Raw genomic sequence first — 27,455 nt, forward strand, 5'->3', positions numbered from 1 at the left:
ATTGGAAATTCACCTGCTTGGCATCACTGCTTATTTATTTACATGCGATGTACATGTCAATCCTGATTTAGTAGAAATTTGTCAGCAGCAAAGCGAAACTTGATTGAATTTTCTAATGTTTAATACTAAAAAATCTACATTCAGATCTTTCTTCAGTTGCCTCAGTCCAATAATATGGTTTATTTGAAACAAGAACCAGTGATAGTGTTATCGTAAATTCGTAGAATTTAATCAGATAATGAACAACATTAAATTTTCGTTTGGTGTTATATGTGATCTAGGGTAAGTTTTCAAACTTTGATACCTGTACATTGAAGAGATTCAAAATTCAAAAAACTTTGAAAAATCCAATGTTTCATATCTTTTTTACCCTTCTTACGATAAGAATCGCGTTACATGAAATTTCCAGCTTCTTCGGTGCTGATTTAACTCATTTCCGCCCACGACTATTTTCAATGTTTTGGATGGGATAAATACACTGAACAAAATTTGCTTGAACAAAAGTTGTAAAAAATCATCTAAGTTTGTCGAAATCGTAAAAAAGTTTTGATTATAAATCAATAAATTAATTAACTTATTACGCGTGGTAAAGATGGACAAATTATGGGTGAAATTATGAAAAAAAAAATCCACGTGCTCGGCTGGGATTTGAACCCAGGACTCTTGTGTGCTAGACGAGCGCTTTACCAACTAAGCTAGACCGAGCCACTTGGTGACCCTATAACTTATTGGGTATCCATCTTTACCACGCGTAATGAGTTAATTAATTTAATAACCATGCGGATTGGATTACCGAACAGCTCAATATAAGCGTCAATTTATATAAATCAATAGTTATTGAACTGTTGGATCTAAGTATAATGACCTAAGTGTAATGCATAAGGGTTCTAATCAGGCATTGCAGAATTCGTTCTTACAATCAGATCAGTGCTGTAGCAGGAGATGATTAACGGACTCTCATGATTTGTTTCGGATCATGATTGTTACAGAGAGCGATAAGTAAGAAATAATATGGTAACAATGTATGTATTTTCTATCCCTATCCTGCAGATAGTCATGCCTGATTGTCTAACGTGCGCCAAACCTGGCGATGGCAATGATCAGCCGCTCGCAGTCGATGCCAGGAAGGACATCCAAAATGCACTGTGCAAGCACTTTTGGTTTGCTGTAAGTAAATGGTCCATGATTTAGGGATTCTGAATTTCAGTAACAAAATTTCTCCACAGGAAGAACAATACCTCCACAGTTACATTTGCCATCCATGTTGGCAGAAGATTGAAGATTTCCACCGGTTCTACTGTGAAGTGAGAGAACTGCACTTTCCCAAGCAGGAGAAACTTCTGGAACTTCTTCAAGGATTTGAACTCAATCCTCCTGAACAAATGGACGAATGCGGCGTAGCGGAAGACCATGCAACCGATGCGGAGACCGGTTTGATCAAATGTGAAGATCTGCAGATAGAAGTCGTTTCGGATGATTCTTCTGCACAGTTAGTTGAAGTCATGGAAGCCCAGGACAATAAAGAGCCTGCCGGCAAAGATAAGAGCAAAGAGCAACGCGCAAATGTGCGGCGTAAGAGCAGAGGACCTTTGCGTCGAGTGAGATTGGGAAGCGAAGATTTGAATGCGGTACAGGAGTGGGTGTCGCAAAATTTGACCCTAGAGTGTGATACCTGTTCGCAACAGTGCCCAACCTTCGACGGTTTGCAACGGCATTCCATGATGGAACACGCCAAGAAAGCGTTCGTGCTCTGCTGCTGTCTCAAGTTCTCGGATAGCTATCGATTCGTGGACCATATCCGGTTCCATATGGATCCGAACCAGTTCAAGTGCCCTCGGTGTTCCAGGCAGTTTGGCAATCGGGGGCTACTGGGAAGACACACTCGAGCTTGTGGGACGAAAAGTTCGAACCAGCAGAAAGCAGCAGATAGATCTAGTTTAGTGGAAACTGAAAATGTGGACAATGGAACAAGTTCGGGTGAGTAGTATTTAAACAATATCTTTTGTAAAATACCTTTAATAAGTTAATGACAAAATAGAAATGAATTACAGTCGCGCCTTAGTTATGAATTGCTAAGAAACATGAAACAGCTCAAATTTTCAAGAGCACACATCTGAAAAACCAGAAAGCCATTCACGCTGAAAATTAGGTCGATTGGTAACCGCTAGCAAGTGACCAATCGATCAAGTTTTCAGCATAAAGGTAAGTATGCTTTTCAGCTCAAGAAAAGAAAAGAAATTTCTTCACCGAACTGATCAAGAAATTTTCCACGGAGAGCTCATCTGTATCTCAAGACCTTTACAAGCTAGAAGGTGCTTGTCTTCGGCAAAGTTGTTTAGCAGATCAAAAGCTATCTGGCGGTTTTTTTCAATGGATCATTAAAATAACCAAAACGGCCGCTATGCACGGAGAAAACGAAGTACTCAAATTTGAGTTCATTTGACCCAACTCGTCACGTTCGTGCGTTACCCCAAATTTGAGTAAGTGGCCTAGTACTCAAATTTGAGTAGTTGCATTAAATCATATCAATTGGTAGTTTTTACCCAATGCTACCTCGGGTGAAAAAACTCAAAAATAGGTAGTTTAATAATGGAAGCAAAATTCAAACAAAAAATTAGCAAAATGTACTATGTATAGCCATAGTTTTGTAATAAATGAAAGAGAACAGAATTTAACAATATATTTTATTTTATTTGTTGACATCATAATCACATTTTAATTTACTCTTCACAATTAAATCAATCACATTCACTGTAATCAGTTGCAGTTGTCGGTTCCGGCAACCGTTCACCGAGAACGCCTACGAACATCAGACCGCTGCAAACAGGATCGGAAGAAAACACCAATCTTAATCCGGAAACATTTGCTGATGGTGGTTGAGTGGCTGGAACGGCAGCAACAACAGTCGGAACGGCCTTCTCGTTTTTCCATCATTCATGGTGGGTGGCAGGAATGGCAAACAACTCAAACTCCTGAAAGAGAAAGGGATAATTTTATTTTTTTTCGGCGCACCGAACTCTTTGATGGACTTTACCTTTAATTAATTCATTACATTTCCTGCCCAGCTTCCGGAATCCACTACCTCAAAAACAATTATTTCACCATTTTTGGGATTTTTTTTTAAAGAAACATTATTTTTCTACTGTTTTATGCCGTATGCAGACGATGACGGTTCCAGAATGATCAGCGTTGACATTTCAAAATGGCTGGCTTACTTTTTCATCCAAAATTGAGTTTAAACTACTCAACGGCAAGAACGCAGTCTCAATGCCACACGTTGAGTTATTTCTACTCAACTAACTGTTTTTGAAGTGTTTGAAAATTAATGATCAATTTAAATACGCTTGTATGATATATCGTTTAGAATGAAATTTTGGGCCAGTTTTAAATACGTTGAACACCTGCAGTAATATGCATGAGTAATCTAGGTTTTTTTTATTACTTTTTTGAATAAAACTAAAACAAATAAATTTTATGATTAGGAAGCGCAATCAATTGAATAAGTTTTTTTTAACTCAAATTTGGGTTTTCACTAAACTACTCAAAGATTGAGTTTAATGTACGTATTTGGCAGAATGAAAATCACTCAATTATCCAGTTCGACTGTCTTTACCCAATTTTGAGTATTTTTTTTTTGTTTTTTACAAGGGGGAAATCTGCAAACAGATCCCCTGAGAAGATAACTCAGGGAATGCGGGGATGACGCACCAACGACGACCCGCTAAAACCAGCCTATGCACTGTGCATGAGCAATTCATTTAGAATTGCTCAAGTGGTGAACAGTGCATCGACATGACCCTTGGACTCAGACCCTCATCTCCCCGGAACCACCTTACGGTATTTCTTCGGGAAGGGACCAGTGCATATAGCACAACACGTGTAGCAGAAGTAGCCTAGGCAAACTGCCTCTCCTAGCCGACCTAAACAATGTTACAAGGGACCAGCCTCGGCAGGGCTAATCCTCTGCAGCCAACTCTTGGTCGGCGCGCCATAGACGCTGCAATTCTAACATAATGTGAGTGACAGCCGTAGTTACTGCATTCCAGCACTCGGCATCCGCACACATTCTCTCTATAATATTGTCGGGGGACGTGTCCCCTCCGCATGTAGTGAGCATGCGACCTCTCACAACAATGAAACGGGGGCAATCGAACACGACATGCTCCGCTGTTTCCTCTACACCAGCACAATTGGGGCACGCAGGAGATTCTGAGTGCCCGAACCTATGCAGGTACTGTCTATAGCAACCATGTCCTGACAGAAACTGCGTCAGGTGGAAGTTCACTTCCCCATGGCTTCTACCATACCAATCTGACACATTTGGTATTAGTCGATGGGTCCATCTACCCTTAGTGGAGTTATCCCATTCCTGCTGCCAGCTTCTGAGCGTTTCCTCTTTACACGTGTCGCGGACTCCTCTGGTACCCCTTTGGTTGAAGCATTGAACATCTTCCTTGATGATGAGCCCGATGGGCGTCATCCCGGCTATGATGCACACGGCCTCTTTAGATACCGTCCGGTATGCACTTGCTACTCTTAAGCACATTATCCTGTACGTGCTTTCCAACCGCTTTAGGTATCTGTTCGTTCTAAGCGCTTTTGACCAGATTGGTCCTCCATACCTTAGTATGGATAGCGCCACGCTTGCCAGCAGCTTGCGTTTGCTGGCAATTACAGCAGAGCTGTTAGACATCATCCTCGAAAGCGCCGCTATAGCCGTAGATGCCCTTTTACAGGCATATTCAACGTGGCTAGCGAAGCTCAGCTTGTCATCGATCATTACCCCAAGATGCCTAAGGGATCAATTTTGAGTATAAAAAAACTTATTTTTGAGTACTTCGTTTTCTCCGTGTGGAAAGCACAGATAGCGCCACCGTAGCCTTATGTGTTTGACAGAACAGCAATGCTGTCACAATAGCTGTGTTCAATGACTTTGATCGAACTTGCTCGGGGTTGGTTGTACTAGCTCGTATTTTTTGTCAACAAATAACTGTCAAAGCTACTTCGAGCAACTCCAAGCTGCTTTCTCAATGAACGCTCTTTTTACTCTTTTTACTAATTTACCGGAATTCCACGTGAAAAAAAAATTCGCGCACTTAACAATCCGTATCGCTTCGGAATTTTGCTTTTTTTCTCAATGTTTACGTTTTTAAACGTCAAAAACACGAGCTACTGCGAGCTGGTTGAACTAGCTCGGACTCTAGCTTCCAACCTGTTTCGAGCGACTCGGAGTTGGTTGGACTCGGCTCAATGAACACAAACCCGAGCGACTCGAAGTAGGTTGGAGTGGCTCAATGAACACCAAAAGCTGACTCGCAAGTGGTTGCAACCAAGTTCGATCAGCTCGTTGAACACAGCTAATGTTAAATCCCATATACAGTGGCGCCTTTGTTTTGATGTGGTGAGCACTTGCAAAAACTACCTTCAATGATCCATTGTCAATATCTCAAGATCCTTATCAGCTAGAAAGCTACACTCAAAATAATCCAAACTTCATTGTTACGTGAAAACATACGTGGTTTTTTCCATCGCACTTTTCACGTAGCTCTTACGTTAATCATAGGTAGCCCAGAATGAACGCATGAACTTTTGATCTTCGTCCATTCCACCGGCGCTACAAGTAAGAGCTACGTGGATTTTCCGGTAGCCTTTACGAAGCGTTTCAATAGGACCTAGATGGTTTTGCATTAAATTAACTAGAATATAGACCAACCTTATCTCTAATAGGCTTTGGAAGAAAACTAATTCCCAATTGGAAAATGTAAACAAATCTAAAAGATTGTGATATTTTTATATTCAATCTGAGCATTGTGAATCTTGTTTCCCAAATGTTGTGAGTATGTTTTGTTTTGTTGGAACTTTCGCGTGCTATAATTGATAGAGGTTATAAATCAGGTGTAAAATATGAAGTAACGCAGGGGTTCTTCGGTATTCAAAGCATATTTACCTTAAAATCAATCTAACACAGGGTTTAAAGTTCAGCAGCTTCTGAAGTTCTTGCAAAAATCAAGCGGGCGCCATCTTAGGATTTGCGCTCAACACCGAATGTACGTACAGTATGCAGATGTCAAAATGTACTTAGGCACCTACGTGAATTTCACGTAAGTGTGATAGGTAACCTCAGTAACAATTACCGATTCACTATTTGATGGTTATGAATGGCTTAGTGATCTTTATCTTAGTCAGGTGAAGTGAAGGCAAAATGAATTTGGAATGATCTACGCGATTTTTCACGTAGCAACGACGTTTGGATTTTTTTGAGTGTAGCATCTTCGGCAAAGTTGTTCAGCAGAGCAAGAGCTATATGACGGTGAAGAATCTGATTGGAAATTTATAAACTAGGTGGCGCGTTTTGAAATAAATCTTCAATCTTCTCTACATCAAGATTCTTACCAGCTAGAAGATTGATGTCTTCGGCAAAGTTGTTCAGTAGATTGAGGGCTATCTAATTTAGAATTTATCTGCTAGCTGGTGGTAGTGATAAATTTTCTTCAATAGTATGGATACATCCTAAAATCCTTATTAGTTAGAAGGTTGGTGTGTTTGGCAAAGCTGTTCATCTGAATATGGGCTATCTGGCGGTAGACAATCTGACTGGGAATCCATCCGCTAGGAAACTTTTTTCCAACATTTTTTTATCCCTAGATCTTGATATGCTATAAGATTGCTGTCGTCTGCAAAATTATTTAGTGCAGATCAAGGGTTTTCTAACAGAGAGAACTTTATGTAGATGCATCCGTTAAGTAGTTTTTATAACAATATCTCTCGCAATTCTATGCGACGATCCTGATGAGCTGAAGATTGATGTCTTTCATTAAAATTTTCGAATGTAGCTTGACAACTCTTTTTGAGGTGATTTTTTTTTACTGCGACACCAAAACAACTATAAAAAAAATTAAAACATCAAATATTTAAAAATATGAATTCTGTACCTTGAAACCTATCTGACTCGATGGTATCTTAAAAATCAAGGGAGTGTTACTATATACAGAAACACTATGCGCTGAGCAGTAAATCAGGCGATGCATATATCCTATTGCATTTCGATTAAGGTACCGCGGGGCAAGTGGGTAAATGGGGTAAGTGAAAATAATTGGTATATTTTACTGAATATGTGAATTACCGTTTTAAACTCATGCGTAACCCTTTGAGGCCATTGAGAACATTACGATATGTAAGAGATTTCTGAGATTTTTCAGCCATTATTACATAATAGAGCGAAATATTGTTAACCTGTCAACTATCACTCCGTAACAAGTTGGCGGCGTGCAATCTTATTTTAATATTTTCAGTGGAAAAAAGTTGAGGAAAATAATTTTCTGTACCATTTTTAAGTTGTCCCCTCTGACAGTTTTAAACTGAAATAGAAAAAGTTTTAGAATGAATTCGACGTAGCTCTAAAAATAACTAAATTAAAAAACCTTCAATTTTCTAATCACGTGGGGCAAGTGAAAAGTTCCTTATTAGAGATTGAATTTGTGTTTGCTCTTTAGGTAGCCATAATTATACAAGGTTTACAATTATCATAGAACAACAGAACGGGCTGATAATTCAAGAAACACTATACTCAAAGCGTTAAATGCTATTATCATGGCCAAATCATGGAACTTCCTTAAGAAAGGTGGCCAAATATTACGATTTAATATGTTTACTTCGGACAGCCGATCAAAAGGAGGACGTTGATTGAAAAATTCCAATATAAAAGAACGCACGGAAATCTTGTGAAATGTCTATGTAAAGCTAATTCAAAACATAACAAATGGGATATAGGTGTATCCACATAAAAAAGTTTCTAAATACTTTATTGAAAGATTCCGTTTGATTTCTCTTGAAGAGTTATCCGACGTCATATCCGATTTTCTTAAAAGCAAATAACGAGCGGTGGAAATTCTACAGAACAGAAATGCAAATGCTGTCCCATGATGTAAGAACTAACATTGGTAATGTTGCAGTTATAATGTTGTCGAATCATTTCAACAAACATAACTAAACAGAAGAAAATTCAAGTAACAAGAATAACATTTTCTTTGTTTACATGTTACTTATGTTATTGTTCATTGGGACGCCTGATCAGATGTTAAGGGTAATAGAAATCTGTTGAACCGACCGGTTCGACTGGCAACATCTGAAAGAAAGCCAATCTGGCAACATTGCTACTTACATGAACAGTAACCGAACGTGAATAAATTCATTCTTGTCTAAAGCGTACTGGCGTCCACACGTGTTTATTCTTTCTACTGAGCCCCCGTTTCCCTCGTTTTCCGCTTAACCTCAACAGGTTATGTGCTCAGCATTGGGGCCAGTAATAGTTAAGAAGTACGCGACGCGATTCGGAAAAGTGTTTTTCGGTGTGAAAAAAGGAAGACTTTGTTCGAGAAAGTACGCGGAGTGGCGGCGAAATAGTTTTTTTTGCGGTATCGAAAGTGTTTCGTTCGGAAAACATTCGTGTGAGCAAAAAATGGATTTTTCGAAGGTGGGCGTAATTCGGCTGAATAACCGAAACTATCGGTCATGGGCTTTCAAGGTTCAGATGCTGATGATGAGGGAAGGTACGTGGAGATACATTGACCCGGGTGTCGCGCCGGCACCGGTAACTCCGGAGTGGACGGAGGGTGATTCAAAAGCGCGAGCCACCATCGCTTTGTTGGTGGAAGATAACCAACATAACCTCATCATGTCGAAAAGCACGGCAAAAGGCACATGGGATGCGCTCAAATCTCATCACCATAAAGCTACTCTCACTGGAAAAGTTTCGTTGCTCAAAGAGATTTGCAGTACGAATTACCGCGAAGGTGAGAATATGGAAGAATTTCTGTACGGTATGGAGGAGCTTTATTCTCGGTTGGAGAATTCTGGCGAAAAGCTTTCCGCAAACATGCAGGTCGCCATGATTTTGCGAAGCCTACCAAAAGCTTTCGACGCTCTTACCACCGCTCTAGAGAGTCGTTCAGACCAGGACTTGACGATGGAACTGGTGCGTGCAAAACTCATCGATGAAAGCGAAAAGCTTTACGGCGGTAAAGCCCAGGAGGAGCACGTATTGAAGGCGAAACATGAAACGGAGCCGGCTGGTGCCTGTTTCTTCTGCGGCAAATTCGGGCATAAAAAGCGTGAATGCAAGGAGTTCCTGAGTCGCAAGTGCACCGGAGACAGCGACGATAAAAAGAAGAAGAAGAATAAGCAGAAGCAAGAAGAAAAAGTGAAGCAAGTGCGCGAAAACGATCAGAGATCGTTCACGTACATGGTTCGTCGGCATGACAGTCGTGTTTCTCGTTCGTGGCTAGTGGACTCGGGTGCCACTTCGCATATGTGTAATGACAGAGATGCGTTTACGACGATTGAAAACGTTTCGCGATCGAGTGTCACCGTCGCGGACGGCAACGAAAATCGGGTAGAAGGCGTCGGTGATTGTCTTATCAAGTGCGTTAATGACAGTGGAGAGACAATCGAACTTACACTACGGGGTGTACTGTATGTGCCCACGCTAGAAGGCAGTATGATTTCGATCGGCAAACTCGCGTCAAAAGGTGTCCGTGCGGTATTTGACAACACCAGTTGCAAACTCGTTTACGAAAACACGGTAGTTGCGGTCGCCGATAAAGTGAATGATAGGGTGCCGGTGCCATTAGTGGACTACCTAAGCTATAAAAAATCATAACAAAATAACGAAAAGCCTTAGCAGAGATCTTTTGCCGTCAACAGAAAGATTTCAACCTCTACTATATGGGAAAAATATAAAAAGAGTGATAAAACTAATTTTTTAACTTAAAATCGCTTGAGCCACTATTGGTACACGTGTTCCAGTAGTTGCGCTAGTGCTCCAGTAGTAGACGTTTGGGAATTATACAAGGAATTTTAAACAAAAAGGCATATTTTTACACAGGTTTAACATTTTTCCCTTCGAACAGCAACTAATATCTTTCGAATGAAGCATTAGGAACATCTCTGGGACTTTTCTTCATTTTTATACATCCATTTTAAAAACTGCTTCCATCCGTTGATCCACTACTGGAACACGACGGCAACTAAGGGAGCAAATTTTTTGCGTAAACTTAATTATTTATATGACTTTTTGATGAAATAAAAAGCTGAAATTTCGCAAATCGACTAAACTAGAGGCTATCTATCCACCAAAAATAGCACATGTCGTTTTTATCAAAAAATGTACATTTTATTCCATAGTCCAATCTACTGGTACATTACAACCATTGGCACCGGCACCCTATGTACTGGTTGCAAGTGGCGGAGGATCGAGTGATGAAATCGGAATCTAAGAAGCATACGAAAAAATGTCAACACATTTGGCACCGCCGTCTTGGGCACAGAAACCCAGAAGTCCTCGGCGAAATTCAGCGAAAAGATTTGGTGACAGGACTAAATGTCGTCGACTGTGGCATCCGCTGGACCTGCGAGTGCTGCATCGAAGGGAAAATGGCTCGGCCGTCATTTCCACAAGTTGCTGAAAAGACTTCGACTCAAGTGTTGGATATAATCCACAGTGACGTGTGCGGGCCCATGGAGGAAACAACGCCAGGAGGGTGCCGCTATTACTTGACTTTGATTGACGATCATAGTCGTTATACCTTCGTCTATTTCCTAAAAAAGAAATCGGAGGTTGAGGACAAAATTCGCGAGTACGTGAGATTGGTCGAGCCGCAAACCGCGAGTAATTCGAACCGACCAGGGCGGAGAGTTTTCCAGCAAGAGCAAAATGGCTCGGCCGTCATTTCCACAAGTTGCTGAAAAGACTTCGACTCAAGTGTTGGATATAATCCACAGTGACGTGTGCGGGCCCATGGAGGAAACAACGCCAGGAGGGTGCCGCTATTACTTGACTTTGATTGACGATCATAGTCGTTATACCTTCGTCTATTTCCTAAAAAAGAAATCGGAGGTTGAGGACAAAATTCGCGAGTACGTGAGATTGGTCAGCCGCAAACCGCGAGTAATTCGAACCGATCAGGGCGGAGAGTTTTCCAGCAAGACGCTGCGTCAATTTTATGCGAACGAAGGGATAAAAGCGGAATTTACTGCGGCATATTCACCCCAGCAGAACGGGGTTTCGGAGCGGAAGAACCGGTCCTTAAGTGAGATGGGCCGGTGTATGCTTTTGGACGCAGGCATGCACAAGCGGTTTTGGGCGAAGGCGGTTAACACCGCTTGCTACTTGCAAAACCGTTTGCCTTCGGCAGCAGTAGATCGTACGCCTTACGAAATTTGGTTCGGCAGAAAACCAGATCTGAACTACCTGCGGCTGTTTGGATGCGGCGAAGCGAAAGAAATTGGACGTGAAGTCGGTGAAAATGAGATTCGTTGGCTACTCCGCCGAGCATAAGGCCTATAGGATGCTAAACACGAAAACGGGAGAAATTCAAATTAGCCGGGATGTCCGTTTTCTTGAACTGGATGACGGATCCAAGAATGAACTTCCTGGTTATTGCAAGCTGGAAGACAACTTGGAAGTCAGCGAAGAAGTCGAGTGGTCTCTCGATAGCACTGCGAAGCAAGCAAACGGGCCACAGGAGCTACAGGTAGCGGATGACACACTTTCTGAAGGTGATTTCTATGGCTGGGACGACGAAGATGACGATTGGCCGCGAGGTTTTTGGCACGATAATGACAATGACTGGCTTCGCGGACTGTGGAACGATGATGACGATGGAGAACCGGAAGCCGTGAACGAGGAACCAACCCCACGTCGTTCGCAACGTGCAACAGCTGGTGTTCCACCGGTTAGATATTCAGGAGGAGTGAATCTGGTCAAGCAAGCTTTTGTTGAACCAAGGTCGTATAAAGAAGCTGTGTCCTGTCCGCAGAGTGTGGAATGGAAATTGGCAATGGCCGAAGAAATACAATCTCATCGTGAAAACGCAACCTGGGAAATCGTCGAGCTACCTGCACATCGGAAGGCTATTGGTTCGAAATGGATCTATAAGTGCAAGGCAGACGAGAATGGCGATCTCGTCCGATTCAAGGCGCGCCTTGTGGCGCAGGGCTTCTGCCAAAAATATGGGACAGATTACGATCTGGTTTTTGCTCCCGTAGTAAAGCAGATTACATTTCGGACGATGCTGGTTATAGCAAGCAAGCGGAAGATGCTGACGAAACACGTGGACATCAAAACTGCGTATCTCCACGGTAAGCTGCAGGAGGAGATCTTCATGCGTCAACCCCCGGGCTATGAGAGCGGTAATCCCAATGAAGTGTGCCGTTTAAGACGCAGTATTTACGGGCTAAAACAGGCAGCCCGTGTATGGAATATGAAGATCGACGAAGTTCTGAAACGCATGGGATTTTACCAATCGAAGGCGGATCCGTGTCTTTATATTCGCCAGAAGTCGGGTAAGTCCATATTCGTGCTTATCTATGTTGACGACGTGATTGTTATCTGTTACACGGAAGAGGAGTTTGCGGAAATCGTCCAAGTACTCAAACAAAACTTCACGATCAGCGTCATGGGAAATCTACGATTTTTTCTTGGCATTCGCATTCGCTACGATGATGGGCGGTACTGCATTGACCAGCAAGCGTATTTAGAACGAGTTTTGGATCGGGTTGGCATGCAGGATGCAAAACCATCCAAATACCCGATGGATCCCGGCTTCTTAAAACAAAAGGAGGAGAGTAGCCGGCAGTTGAGCTCGCCGACAGCGTATCAAAGTCTAATTGGGGCTTTGTTATACGTCGCCGTGACCACCAGGCCCGATATTTCAATCGCTACGTCTATTTTGGGAAGAAGAGTCAAGGCGCCATCCGAGGCCGATTGGAATGAGGCCAAGCGGGTTCTACGGTACCTCAAAGGTACACTGGACAAGGTACTGTGCCTAGGATGCGATGCACAGGAACTTGAGTGTTTCGTAGACGCCGATTGGGCTGGAGACACCAGCGATCGCAAGTCAAACTCTGGCTTCGTGTTTAAGTTCGGCAACGGGCTCATCGGATGGGGATGCCATAAACAGAAGTGCGTCGCCTTATCAAGTACCGAGGCTGAATATGTAGCCCTTGCTGAGTGCCTGCAGGAGATAAAGTGGATTCAGAAATTAATGACGGACATCGGTGAGCAGCTGGTTTTCCCGATCCCAGTCCACGAAGACAACCAAAGCTGCATTGCGTTGACCCGAGGAGACCGAACAGAACGCAAAGCAAAGCATATTGACACGAAATATAATTTCATCAAAGATATGGTTCGAGATGGAATCGTACAATTGATTTATTGTCCAACCGAGCAAATGGAAGCGGATCTACTAATTAAACCGTTGCAAGCTGTAAAACTGCGGCAGCTTCGTGAGGCGATCGGCATCAAATCATTCAACGTTGAGGAGGAGTGTTGAACCGACCGGTTCGACTGGCAACATCTGAAAGAAAGCCAATCTGGCAACATTGCTACTTACATGAACAGTAACCGAACGTGAATAAATTCATTCTTGTCTAAAGCGTACTGGCGTCCACACGTGTTTATTCTTTCTACTGAGCCCCCGTTTCCCTCGTTTTCCGCTTAACCTCAACAAAATCGTGAATGTAACTGTTAGTTTTTGAATTTATTGTTCGAAACGATAAACTTTTCACTTGCCCCACCTGTGGAACAAATGAAAAGTAAGTAGACGTTTTTCAAAAACTTTTTCTATACTTTTTTCTGCGATTTTACATAAAAATCAATTTCAGTATACTACTTATATTTGGTAGGAGTCAAGCTAAAAAATATACACGATCTCATTTGTTTTAATTTAAGGTCTCTAGAATTTGAAGAATCCCAACTATGCGAAATCCATTACCCACTTGCCCCACGATACCTTACTTAAAATAATAGAGCAAAAAGCCGTTCCATGATTAGGTAATGTTTAGCGATCTTCTATGGTGTTCTAGTACTGTAATATTCTTCACACACTGGGAATTCTGGCCTTGAGAATATCAATAGAAATACAAACATAAAATAATACCTAATTCTTAATAAGTATAATGTAGCTTCACTATAGTAATAAATAATATAAAATCAATTTTCTATACTTGACAAGGTTTTGAAGACAATCAATGAGTGACAGAATTACCTATTAGAAAAGCCACATCAACTAAGCCTGAACGTAGGAACCGAAGGCGCCCAGCGTACAGGTGGAATGAGACGCTTAGTACCCTCCGTGCTGCATGCTTCCGAGCCAGAAGACGCGTCCAGAGAGCAAGAACCGAAGTAGAGAGAGTAACGGAGAATCGCTTTCCGTGAAGCTAGAGCTGCTTTCAAACAAGAGATTAAGCGGAGCAAGTCCAGCTGTTAAAAGAAGCTATGTCGAGAAGCCGAAGAAAACCCTTGGGGCAACGCCTACCGTATTGTGATGGCGAAGTTTAAGGGTCCGGCGACACCAGTCGAAACATGTCCAGACAAGTTGAGGATTATCGTGGAAGGTCTGTTTCCGCATCATGACCCAACAGTGTGGCCGCCTACGCCATACGAAGACGAGGAAGAAGAACCCGGAGGTGTGCGAATCTCTAATGAAGAGCTACTAGCAGTGGCGAAGGGTCTGAAGGTGAAGAAAGCTCCTGGTCCGGATGGGATCCCCAATGTAGCACTAAAAACCGCGATATTGGCGTTCCCGGATTTGTTCAGGACGACGCTGCAGAATCTCTTGAATGAAGGCTGTTTCCCAGACAGTTGGAAGGTTCAGAAGCTGGTGTTGGTGCCAAAACCAGGGAAGCCCCCAGGGGACCCAGCATCGTATAGACCTATATGTTTGCTGGACACACTTGGTAAGCTCCTGGAAAGGATCATCCTTAACAGGCTGACACAATGCACAGAGAGCGAGAGTGGCTTATCGAAGAGACAATTCGGATTCCGGAAAGGGGTCTCGACGGTGGATGCAATCCGGACAGTTGTGCAGAATGCGGAGAAGGCATCCAAACAGAAGAGGAGAGGCAATCGGTTCTGCGCCGTAGTGACGATTGACGTCAAAAATGCTTTCAACAGCGCCAGCTGGGAGGCTATAGCCTTAGCACTGCATAGAATGCGAGCTCCTGACTACTTGTGCAGTATGCTAAAAGCTATTTCCAAAACAGAGTCCTGGTATATGAAACGGAGTTGGGTCAAAAGTCGATCAGGATCACGGCAGGAGTGCCACAAGGCTCAATCCTTGGTCCAACGCTTTGGAACGCGATGTACGATGGAGTATTAATGCTGGAGCTACCTAACGGAGTGGAAATCGTTGGATTCGCAGATGATGTCGTTCTAACGGTGACTGGCGAGACGTTGGATGAGGTCAAAATGCTGACGACGGAAGCGATTGACACGGTTGAAGCGTGGATGACTGGAGCAAAACTGCAGCTGGCTCATCATAAGACGGAGCTAGTGCTGGTTAGCAACCTCAAAGCTGTTCAGAGGGTTGAAATCAACATCGGTAGACAAGACATTTCATCAAAACGTGCTTTGAAGCATCTGGGGGTGATGGTCTAAACTTCAACGCTCACGTGGACTACGCCTGCGAAAAGGCGTCGAAGGCGGTCAACACGATAGCGAGGATCATGCCGAACGTCGGAGGACCGAGAAGTAGTAAAAGGCGTCTCCTAGCGAGTGTAGCGGTCTCTATTCTCAGGTATGGAGTCCCAGTCTGGACCGCAGCGGTAAAAACCAAGCGTAATCGGAGGATGTTGAACAGCACATTCCGACTCATGGCCATACGAGTAGCGCGCGCCTATAGGATTTCATCGGAGGCAGTATGCGTTATCGCTGGCATGATGCCCATCTGCATCACCCTGGCCGAGGACGTGGAGTGTTATGAGCGAAGAGGCACCAGAAATGTGAGAAGGATCGTCAGAACGGACTCGTTGGCTAAGTGGCAACAAGAGTGGAACAACGCGGAGAAGGGAAGGTGGACTTACCGTCTAATCCCAAATGTATCACTGTGGGTTAATAGGAAGCATGGAGAAGTTAACTTCCATCTGACGCAGTTCCTGTCCGGACACGGCTGTTTCCGGAAGTATCTGCATCGGTTCGGACATGCTTCTTCACCTTGTTGCCCGGAGTGCGAGAATGTGGAGGAAACACCGGAGCATGTAGTCTTCGAATGTCCTAGGTTCGAAGAAGTGAGGAGGGACATGCAAGGAGTCACTGTCGATAACGTTGTCGAAGAGATGTGCCGAGAAGAAGGCATCTGGAACGCTGTCGATAGCACGGTGTCAAGAATAATGTCCGAGCTTCAGTGGAAGTGGCGTAGCGACCAACGATCTGCTAGCTAGAGTGAACGCATGAAAAGGAAGAATGGCTGCTCGGTTTTGGGAGATATTCCTTTGCCGGGGAACTCTCTGACGGAGTAGGCAAGATCCACCGCCGGGGATTAGCTGAGTAGACGCGGCGTTGCACCGGTCCCGGGTCGCAGGAGCACCAGTGTACCGGACGATAGGCTTCACCGGAATCGCTGGACTGACTTCGGCACCCTTCCGGTCGGCTCGAAACGTAGAAAAAGAAGAATCGGTCTCGGGAGAATTTTCACCGCCGGGGAATTCTTCGTCGGTGTAGACTAGGTCCACCGTCGGGGACTAGTCGAGTAGAGTACGTCGGAACGCTGCCCAGACAACCAAAATGTACGTATAACGAAATCACCTGGAGGCTTTATATGTGCAAAATTTCACTTATAAGATGACGCGAAAAGGCCTTCTACGTACAAAAGTGGAGGCGATATGCGTTCATATATTATGTGATGAATAATAACATACAATGCGAGTGTATAAATATTCTACCGAATCAACCTGTGATCTTATGCGACTTAACTTATGATAATAAATGTTGATTTGACAGCTGCTACGGATTGATGCGACTTACTTTGTACGAGTGTACGAGACGAAACAAAATGTATAAATGAACTCAGAAAAGAAGTGTTTTATGCGAGGAAACTCATCAAACTGACGAGTTTATCCACATTGTTATGCGGGTTTGATGTAATTAGTATGAATAAACGAGTCTTAACGTGAACTTTCATGCGATTTCTGGTTGTCTGGGTGGTAATGGGTAGTCGAGGCGCCTACGAACCGGAAGTTATGCTCAACCGGAATCGTTGGACCGACCTCGGCATCCTACCAGTTGAACAAAAAAAAGGAGAAGGTCGTCGTAACTGTGTGAGTACGCGCTCTGAATGAGTGCAGAGTAGTGTACAAACTGGAGCCGAAGGGCTCAGAATGTTGCATGTAGGTATTAACAAATTGACGGGTCGCCAATGGGCGAAAATAGGTACTAACAAATTAAAGAGGTGCGCTCAGCACGTTAGCCTCCCCTCCGAAGTAATACCGGAAGGTGGTTCCGAAGGGTTATGGTATTAAACCTAGGAGAGTGTTTTTAGTGGGGAAAGCACTTTGTGGATCCCACACCGCGCCAACAATTACACTGGCATGAGCATGAACATATACAGGCCAGTCTATGAAGATTTTTAAGCTCCTAGTTGCATGAAAAAAAAAAACATCAACTAAGCCTATACATGTACAAATGTTGGTCATAGGGTCATGGCGAGCATTCGGTGTGTATGTCTTTGACTGATTCTTATCAAACAGGGGCACTAGAAGACCACGCGGACAATTTCGAAACAAATTATTTTTATACATCGGTCTTACGATCCGAAAGGCTCAGCTATGCTATGAAATCATTCTTTTGAAGCTACTCATCAGTACTGTTACGTTGTTTAATTCTCTAACAAAATTACATAATCAACTAATTACTAATCACTGTCCCTATATTCTCTCTTTCTCATCTTCTTATCTGTTGCATGATTATGATCATTACTAATATAATGCACGAGCATGCACAATAAGAATAATTTCAAGATTGTTAGCAGTACATGGATAACTGGACAGAATAGCTTCGAAAAGAATGCTTAAAAATATGATAATCCTGGACAGAGAAGTATTATCATCAAGAGTAAGTTACAATTCTTCATTATTAACTCCAGAATCACACAAACAAATGAACTAATAAAATCAAACATCTTTATATAAATCAGTACCGTAAAACGGGGTAACTTTGATAATGCGGGTAACTTTGCTAGTTCGAGACTCACAACATATTAAACAAAATAACGAAGTTTCAGTTAATCAGTTAAGCTAAACGAATATAAAAGTAAAGAGTATTAGTATGACATTAGTATCGTTAGAATCAAGTGCATTTGAGGATTTATATGCAAATATTAAAAAATTGCAAGATTTCAGCATTTTTGCAACGCTTACAAACAATCTGTTCTACGATCACTATTTCTCGAAAACTTATTCATACAGCCTCAAGTCAAAAAAGTATACAAACTTACTTTATCGATCCTACGTGTTTCGCAGACGAAATTCTACGCGTTTCGCTCTGAACCAACTCGATTTTTCACTTTCGGAACGTTTAATTTCCGGATTTACAAAACGACGAAAGTAAGATTTCCAACTTTCGCAACCTAACCACTACTTCCGCCGCCCCGCTGTATGGAGAGACAAAGTGACTTAACCACGAATCAAAACAAAACACTACTTGAGTCGATTTTACACTGGTAGAAAAACGTCGCAAGTAACTGAATAAAACGGCTTATAATTTTGTCATAGAATTCTTGTGTGAAATAATAGGAACTCCATAGTTTTTTGACGCGAGCTCATTGTATGCAAAATTTAAGCAATGTACACGTCGAAAAAATGTTAAAAACGGGATTCATTTTAAAAAAGTTTTAGAAGACAGGTTGTGATTCTTCTGAATTAATTTTCTCAAAACCGTATGGAAGTTACTTACGTCGATTTGAAAAGTAATCGAGATTTGATGAAGTCATAATGAGTTCGTCACTTATCCTTGACAGCCTAGTTATAGTAGAACATGAATTGGTCTCAAATCTCTTAGCGAAAACCATTTTTACAAACTGGGACCATTTTTGTAATCTAAGTCAGAAATTTCCATATAGCGTTAAATGCCTAGAGGTATGCAACGCCCTATAAATGTTCCGTAATTCATTCAATTTTGTTCGGTTTATACTCCATTATCAATGTTACCCCAAAACAGAAAACTGACTTTCGATTATATGAAAAATAATACATCCATTCAGAATAAATCTTTTGGCAATCTATCAAGTGAAATCGATAGCTAGGATGTCAGTTCTTGTTTTAAAAATATAAGCAGTAATTCTTTGAAATAGCATGCATAAATATTGAAGTTTCGTAAAAACTATCAAAGTTACCCCGTTTTACGGTACTGTCAATTAGTGCACTCAATTAAAATTGTATATCAGCACATGATAAAAACAGATAAAGTTTGTAAAGTCGTCATCATCGATTGAATTGCGTTCTTCATAGTAATGTTCATCCATTATCAAAAACTCATAAAGCATCGTAAGAGCAGCCCTCAGTATCACTCTCATATTGTTATTATTTTGTTGTTTATAAAATTTATGAGAAACGATCAGCTCATTCTTTCTAACTTGTACAATTGCCAGTCTATTTCAAATTTTAATAAGCAAATCAAATTTCAAAACTCAAATTAAGTTGCTATCAGCACATTTACATTTTGCAGCATTAATCGCATCATTGTGTCAAGTCTTATCCAATTCCCTATACCCTACCCTAACCCTTCCTCTCCTTTCTGATGGTGTTCAAGCGGTCCGCATAGACTATTACGGCCATTACCTATCCCTTTTTGCTGGAAAAGAAACCAAACATTTGCAAAAAACTTTGATGCATCTTTATTGTTTTTTTTTTTCGGAAGAATCCTAGGACGTCATACTAGGGGAAACAATAATCTAATTTTCTGAAGAAATCCCTGAAATGTTGCTTGGAAATGTTTGAGTATTTTCGTGGAAGGGGTTTTGAAAGAACAGTTGAACGTTTTCCTCTAGACAATGTAAAAGAATACTTGTATTTTTGTTTCTTAGGTAGGCATTTTTTTATTTTATTTTATTTTATTTTATTTTATTTTATTTTATTTTATTTTATTGATGTACAAGGGGGTCAGGGGCCAAGTCTCCAGCATAAGTTTGAAAACTCACACCGTCCATAATACATCGGGGGGTTTTGGAGTTTGGGAAGTAGGCAACGCAACATCTTTGACCAGAAGGTTCTTTAAGTTTTGCTTCTACTCTTGACTTCCAATACACGTATGAATGAGGCAAGGTCAAAAGAACATGAATCAGTCATACATATAGCGGTAGTGAAGTGTTTTGCCTAAGGATATGGGAAAGGAGGGATTTTGGGTGGTGTTTTGTAAATAGCTCTGTGGAACAAGTTTGTTATTAGTTAAAAAATTAGTTAATCTGATTCACCTTGCAATCAGTAATAAGAATATTTACAAAAACATGATACTTAACTTTTCTCGGCCAATACGCTGCCATGTCTTTCCTCTCCGATGGATTTTTCCTCGTTGTAATGGCGGGTTAGATATGAAAACAAGGATAAAGAGAGAAGAAATGTTAGTGATTGTTACATGTTTTATTGCTGTATTGGCCTACAATGAAATCATACAAAATTCGCTCTTTGGATTCCCATGATAACAATCCCCATGCAGCTTACGAGAAACTCCATGGCAATGATCACTGTACGCCATGTGCGGCATTGAGGACATCTCAACAATACTGATGACGAACAACAAAAAATGAATCCAAAAAAGCGAAAACCTCAATGTTTCAATGTAGGACAATTCAGCTTTATTGCATGTGAGAAGTTCTTGGTGATATTCTCACAACGGCCATTCAGAATGATTCGACGGATGTAGATAAAAGATCATTATGATAAAATTAACGCGATGACATGTTAGTGAGCTCAGAACGAATATTATATTTGCAACTGTTAATTTAGATAGTTAAACTCAGGGTCGGTTATTGTATATAACTTTTAAGATAAGCAGGAGTAAAGCACGAACGCGAAGTAATGACCTTCCCTCCAATCTTCAAGTGCTCCCCACAAGCACAACACTTCATTCTGGCACTTTAGAACGTTCATGTTGTAACTTGTTCACACAAGAAATCTGCCTCGACCGAGTTGGCAGAACGCGCCCATACCCCTTTCTGAACCAAAGGACAGGGATTTTTAACTCTGTAATTTATAATTCGATTGCAATATGATTGTGAATGATGTCAGAGCTTTCAATCGACGAAAAAATTGGATTAAAAATAGTTGAGAAATTGATCAAAATGTAAAAAATTGAATATTTTAGAGAAATTTTTTTTTTGACAATACTTTAGAAAATTTTCCAATTATATCTCTGAAACTAGTAATCAAGCATGGGAAAATTCACTCACTCACCCGAACGCCACCGATAAAAAATAGCAAAAAATCTGCTGCTACCGAACATTCAGTGATAGCTGAATTGTACTGGGTGGAGTGTAGCATGAAAGCGTCAAAATCGATTGTGTAAAAGCAAGAATCGGAAGGAACACGAAGAGAAGTGAATATCAATACACTTGTATCTGCGAGGCACGAGTGAAAGCATTAAGCATCCATTCGCCGAATGCATTGAACTGAGTGAGCGGATTCCCACTCACTGAATCATTCCGTGGTGTGGATTGCCATTCAGTGAACACTCATCAGCACCAGGGTTGCCAGTAGATTTTGGGAAATGTCTGGCGAGTTCAAAATAAAAAGTCTTGCAAAATCTGGCAGACACCTTTGTGCAGGCATGCTACTAGATCCAAATATCGACAGGAACCAAAAATATATACATCATACAAAAATTGGCCTTTTTTAAATGCATAGGGCTGTATTGAAAAACATTCTTATATTTCAGCTTCGGTATTTATTACTTCGCACTTTATGCACTTTGATTCTTACGATTGTAGAAAATTAAAGCCAAAACGATGAATCCGTGAGAAGGTTTCGTCATGCCATAGTCTGTTTTTAAAATTATATTTCAACTCTATAAATAAGAATAAGCTGGACACAGTTTAAACTACTTCCGACAATTTGTCAATGGACAGAAGTGTTTAGGAAAATGAGATTTAAATGCTAAAATACCATCGCATAGCAATCAAAGTCACAAGGATAACCCTTCAATGGCAGCATCATTTTTTTGTCAAAAAAAATTAAATCGCATGATTTCTTTGCTTATCGATAGTTTTGAACCATTTTTTTCACCAGTTCTAAAACAAACTCTTATATTTTTGAAATCTGTATCGATTTTGATCATTGGTTACATGGTTTTGAAAATATTCCGAAATTCCTTGGGGATCGACATTCCCTATATACAATTTTTTTGGCCACCATGTTTTGTTTACTCAATTTATCAAAAAAAAAAAAAAAAATAAAATATGTGCTAGACAATGGCAGGTTTTAAGGAGTTTCTTTTAAAAAATCATGAATTCGGCTGAGTTATTTTCAAGAAAACTGAACATTACAAAATGATGATTTCAGAAATTTTCAAGACCTTTAAATGTCCAAAGCAGAACCAAATACAATGGTGATTTGATCATTGGGGCTCCGCTACATAAAATAACTCAATTGGTCCATGCACGTTTGAGCGGTGCCGAATTCACTCGTTGCCATGATACCATAACTAACACGGCACCGCTCAAAAGTCAGATAGTGAACTCGTGCATCGGTCCATGGTTGGGTGTTCACTGGTTAGAAAAAAATCCAAATCAAAAGCACTCGAATGTCAAAAGTGGAAGTCAAATAAACTTTGACGTCTGAGAGCCATCGCATTGAAGTCTCCATATATGCGTGAGTGTGGAGTATATTCACCAACTAATAGTTGTTGCAACTAACTGATTGGATTCGCCAGTTGTGATCCCACCAGCGAATGCCCGCTGTACACCACTCATTACTCAACAACGGTTGCTCCAAAAGCTTCATTGTTTTGCAAAACAGGCTTGAATCAAACTATTGTTTTGAACAGCGCGTAAACGAAAATGGCTGTGCGACGGTCTGTAAAGTCTGGCTGAATTTGGAAAAGTCTTGCAAAATGAGTAGTTTGTCTTTTAGTCTTTTCCTTGATAAAAAGTGTTGCAGTGCCAGATTAATCTGGCATAATTGCAACCCTGATCAGCACTCAAATCCGAATGCCACTCCAACGGAATCAGAATGTTGTTTAATTCTCTAACAAAATTACATAATCAACTAATTACTAATCACTGTCCCTATATTCTCTCTTTCTCATCTTCTTATCTGTTGCATGATTATGATCATTACTAATATAATGCACGAGCATGCACAATAAGAATAATTTCAGGATTGTTAGCAGTAGGGTGCAGAACCACTTGGGCACTTCCATGATTCACTTTGGCACGAGGGGTTTTTGTTGTCCGAATTGTCTGAAACTTTGCAATAAGAAGCACATCAGTATGACGCATGTTGTGACCAAATATGAGCTTTGTAGCTTTCAAAAAACCCCACTGCCGAAGTGAATCAAAAGTGCCAAGAATAGGATCCGGCTCCCTACATGGATAACTGGACAGAATAGCTTCGAAAAGAATGCTTAAAAATGTGATAATCCTGGACAGAGAAGTATTATCATCAAGAGTAAGTTACAATTCTTCATTATTAACTCCAGAATCACAAATAATATGAAAAATAATATATCCATTCAGAATAAATCTTTTGGCAATCTATCAAGTGAAATCGATAGCTAAGGATGTCAGTACTTGTTTTAAAAATATAAGCAGTAGTTCTTTGAAATAGCATGCATTAATATTGAAGTTTCGTAAAAACTATCAAAGTTACCCCGTTTTACGGTACTGTCAATTAGTGCACTCAATTAAAATTGTATATCAGCACATGATAAAAACAGATAAAGTTTGTAAAGTCGTTATCATCGATTGAATTGCGTTCTTCATAGCAATGTTCATCCATTATCAAAAACTCATAAAGCATCGTAAGAGCAGCCCTCAGTATCACTCTCATATTGTTATTATTTTGTTGTTTATAAAATTTATGAGAAACGATCAGCTCATTCTTTCTAACTTGTACAATTGCCAGTCTATTTCAAATTTTAATAAGCAAATCAAATTTCAAAACTCAAATTAAGTTGCTATCAGCACATTTACATTTTGCAGCATTAATCGCATTATTGTGTCAAGTCTTATCCAATTCCCTATACCCTACCCTAACCCTTCCTCTCCTTTCTGATGGTGTTCAAGCGGTCCGCATAGACTATTACGGCCATTACCTATCCCTGTCCCCGGCTTTGGACTGACGCTCTCATTGCCCCACCAAACGCTGCAAAATGAAAATGAAAGGAAGAATCCCGGGATCAATATTCGGAAAAAAAATATGGAGTAAATTCCAAAATCTGAACCTGATTGAATTACAGGAGAAATTTGTTGAGAAGTTAAAGAATGAACAGCATCCTTGATAAATCCGTTGACATTTTTTTTTTGCTGGAAAAGAAACCAAACATTTGCAAAAAACTTTGATGCATCTTTATTGTTTTTTTTTTCGGAAGAATCCTAGGACGACATACTAGGGGAAACAATAATCTAATTTTCTGAAGAAATCCCTGAAATGTTGCTCGGAAATGTTAGAGTATTTTCGTGGAAGGGGTTTTGAAAGAACAGTTGAACGTTTTCCTCTAGACAATGTAAAAGAATATTTGTATTTTTGTTTCTTAGGTAGGCATTTGTGAAGAAATTTTAAGTCATTTTGGATTTTGGAGAGAGTTTATAAGAAATACGTGGAGCTTAGAAAATTTCGTGCAAATAAAAATAGCGGATAGATCTGTGAGAACCTCTCTGAGCAATCGCCATAAACATTTTTCCAATTGTATCCTGTTTAATTGCGTATGAAAATCTTGTGGAATATTAGGAGAAATCCTTAGAGAAACACCTGGAAGAATCATTTAATGTTTCTTTTTTGAAAGATTTTCTGAAGGAAACTGAAGAGAAATTTTAGGAAGAACCTCAAATACAAAGTTGAAAAACTGTTGGTGAGTGAACTCTCTGAAGGATTTGTAAAAAATAGCCTTGCTGGAGGAATTTCTTGTACTATTTCTTGGAGAAATTCTCAGTAATTCCAGAAAATCATAATCAAAATATTACTGAACAACTGAATGATATATTAAACTAACAATTGGTATTTATATGGAATAGTGGATCTTCCTGGAGCAATGTTGAAAAGAAATTCTAAAACATTCACTGGCGGAATTCTTCAAGAGATTGTTTTAAGCATTTCTTCTAGAAATTTTCTGGTAAGATCAGAAAGCCTGAAGAAAAATCTGTTGCACAACAACTACCAATCTCAGGAATGATTATCTGTGGGAATTCCAGGATGAATTCAATGAATTTTATAAAGAAGTTCTTGGAGAAAGTGCTGAAAAAGTATGGAAATAATTCATGAAGAATCCCCGTGGCAGTTCTCAGAGAAATCTCTTAAAATCACTTATTGAATGACTGAAATGTTCGTAGATGAATCACAAGAAAAAGAAATCCTAGCTACGGCAATGAAAAAAAAAACCTCTAATTATCTGTAGGAATCATAGAAAGTATTCCAGAAGAAATATCCGTAAAAACACTCGAAGAAATACTGAAGCTTTGCAGATGTATACTAATTTATTTTTATTAATATTTTCTACCACAGATGCCGTGACGAACACAGAAGACAAACATAACGATATGAAATACGAAATCGTGGACGAAGAGCAAAGTGACGGCGAGGAAGACTCCGAGCAGGAGATTTATTATTCGAAAAAATCAAGCGTTACGCAGCATGAAAAAGTTGATTTCGATCCAATAAGATCAAAACTTAAAAGACTCACAAAACTGACCACTGAGGAAAAAATTGAAATTCAAAAATATGTTTCAACCAATGTGAAGCTGGCATGCGACACGTGCTCGGAGCGATTTACATCATTCTATGAGCTGCAGAAGCACTCGTTGATGCAGCACCAAAAGCGTTCGCTTATAATATGCTGTAAGCGAAAGTTTTTAGTGAGCTACAAGTTCAACGATCATATACGGTACCATTTGAATCCGGAACGGTTCAAATGTTTCGAATGTTCCAAAATATACCCGGATCGGTCAGCGCTGAACAGACACACGCAATTCGTGCATTCGAAGGCTAGTAAAAAGGTCTATACTTGCCAAGTGTGCCAATGTACATTCCTGACGGAACAGAATTTAACAATACACGCAACAATCCACGAAGAAACAGTTCCGGATGATAGTGACACTGCTAGTACGACTTGTTCTAATATAAGTAAACGTGATGGCGATGAGATTATTGCGAAGAACATTACCCTGGAGTGCGACACGTGCAAGGAGAAGTTTGACACGTTCCTGGCTTTGCAAAGACATTCCATGGCCGCACACGAAAAACAAGCCTCTGTGTACTGCTGTGGCTTAAAATTCGTCCAGAAGAATAGACTACTCAGCCACATCACGCGCCATCTCGATCAGTCCAAGTTCCAATGCAAACTGTGTGACAAAGTCATGTCCGATCTGCCCAATCTGAAAAACCACATGGAAACGCACCTTGTGCCGGAAGAGGCCAAGACCTTCGAATGCCCTCACTGCCCAAAGATGTTTGTGAACCAGACGACCTTGAACTGTCACGTTCGGCGTCACAACTCCACGACGGCGGTCGTGAATGTGTGAATCAACTTTCCTACAAGTATCGGATATGGAATCAGAAATGAGAAACTTGATTGGATTGAAGGTAAGTGTTGGTCTTTTCGATATATTTTTAATTTATTTAAAGTATTTGAATTTTAGAAACCAATGGCATCGAACACGTAACATTTGCAAATGTTCAACTCGAATGGTCATCAGTGGACAAGTTCAAGCAAAAAGACGTGATCTGCGTGTAATGAAATGAATCGAGCGCAAGATGGAACCACGTCCTTAAATGTTGTCAGTTAAGGTCAGATTGCATCTTGAAGTACGTTTAGAAAGATCAATGCTATAAAGTCTCATTTATACGTGTAACCGAGAATAATAAGTATAATAGAATGATAGAGATAGCCCTTTATTGTCTACAACTTGTAGCGAATTAGGCATTCCACTAGACTTGACTCTGGGCTACCGTGGCATGGAAAGGTCTCAATGCTAAATAAGGACTGTAACCGGAGAAACACATTGATTAGTTTGTAACTTTTTAGCGTGTGGGTTTGTTGATGGAATTAGCTGAGAGTGTAATGAGGGCGGAATTTCATCCCAAAAATTTACGTCCACTACGTCCATCGTTTTTTCTGGATTTCCAATAATATATGAAGCGTCACAGGGCCCCGGATAGCCGTAGCGGTAAACGCGCAGCTATTCAGCAAGACCAAGCTGAGGGTCGTGGGTTCGAATCCCACCGGTCGAGGATCTTTTCGGGTTGGAAATTTTGTCGACTCTCAGGGCATAGAGTATCTTCGTACCTGCCACACGATATACGCATGCAAAAATGGTCATTGGCACAGTAAGCTCTCAGTTAATAACTGTTTTTTTTTTTTATATAGTAGGGTACAAAAAAGCTTCAAAAGCCAGGCCTGTTGTGTGCTGGCACGGTGTGGGACTCATGTTAGGCGTGCTTAACCACTAAAAAACTTTCCCTACTGCTCCTGTGCC

General features: G+C 40.8%; 1 protein-coding gene across 1 annotated transcript; it reads left to right on the forward strand.

The window, feature by feature from the left end:
• The first annotated feature begins 51 nt into the window (after window positions 1–51).
• On the forward strand, window positions 52–26,831 carry LOC5570756 (zinc finger protein 91). The gene is made up of 5 exons (XM_021838086.1): window positions 52–282; window positions 1,051–1,167; window positions 1,227–1,977; window positions 25,486–26,562; window positions 26,619–26,831. Exons 2-4 carry the CDS (start codon window positions 1,057–1,059, stop codon window positions 26,499–26,501), a joined length of 1,878 nt encoding a protein of 625 aa, XP_021693778.1. The 5' UTR covers window positions 52–282; window positions 1,051–1,056; the 3' UTR covers window positions 26,502–26,562; window positions 26,619–26,831.
• The last annotated feature ends 624 nt before the right edge of the window (window positions 26,832–27,455 follow it).

The sequence above is a fragment of the Aedes aegypti genome, chromosome 1 (assembly GCF_002204515.2).
Source record: "Aedes aegypti strain LVP_AGWG chromosome 1, AaegL5.0 Primary Assembly, whole genome shotgun sequence".
Classification (NCBI taxonomy): Eukaryota; Metazoa; Arthropoda; class Insecta; order Diptera; family Culicidae; genus Aedes; species Aedes aegypti.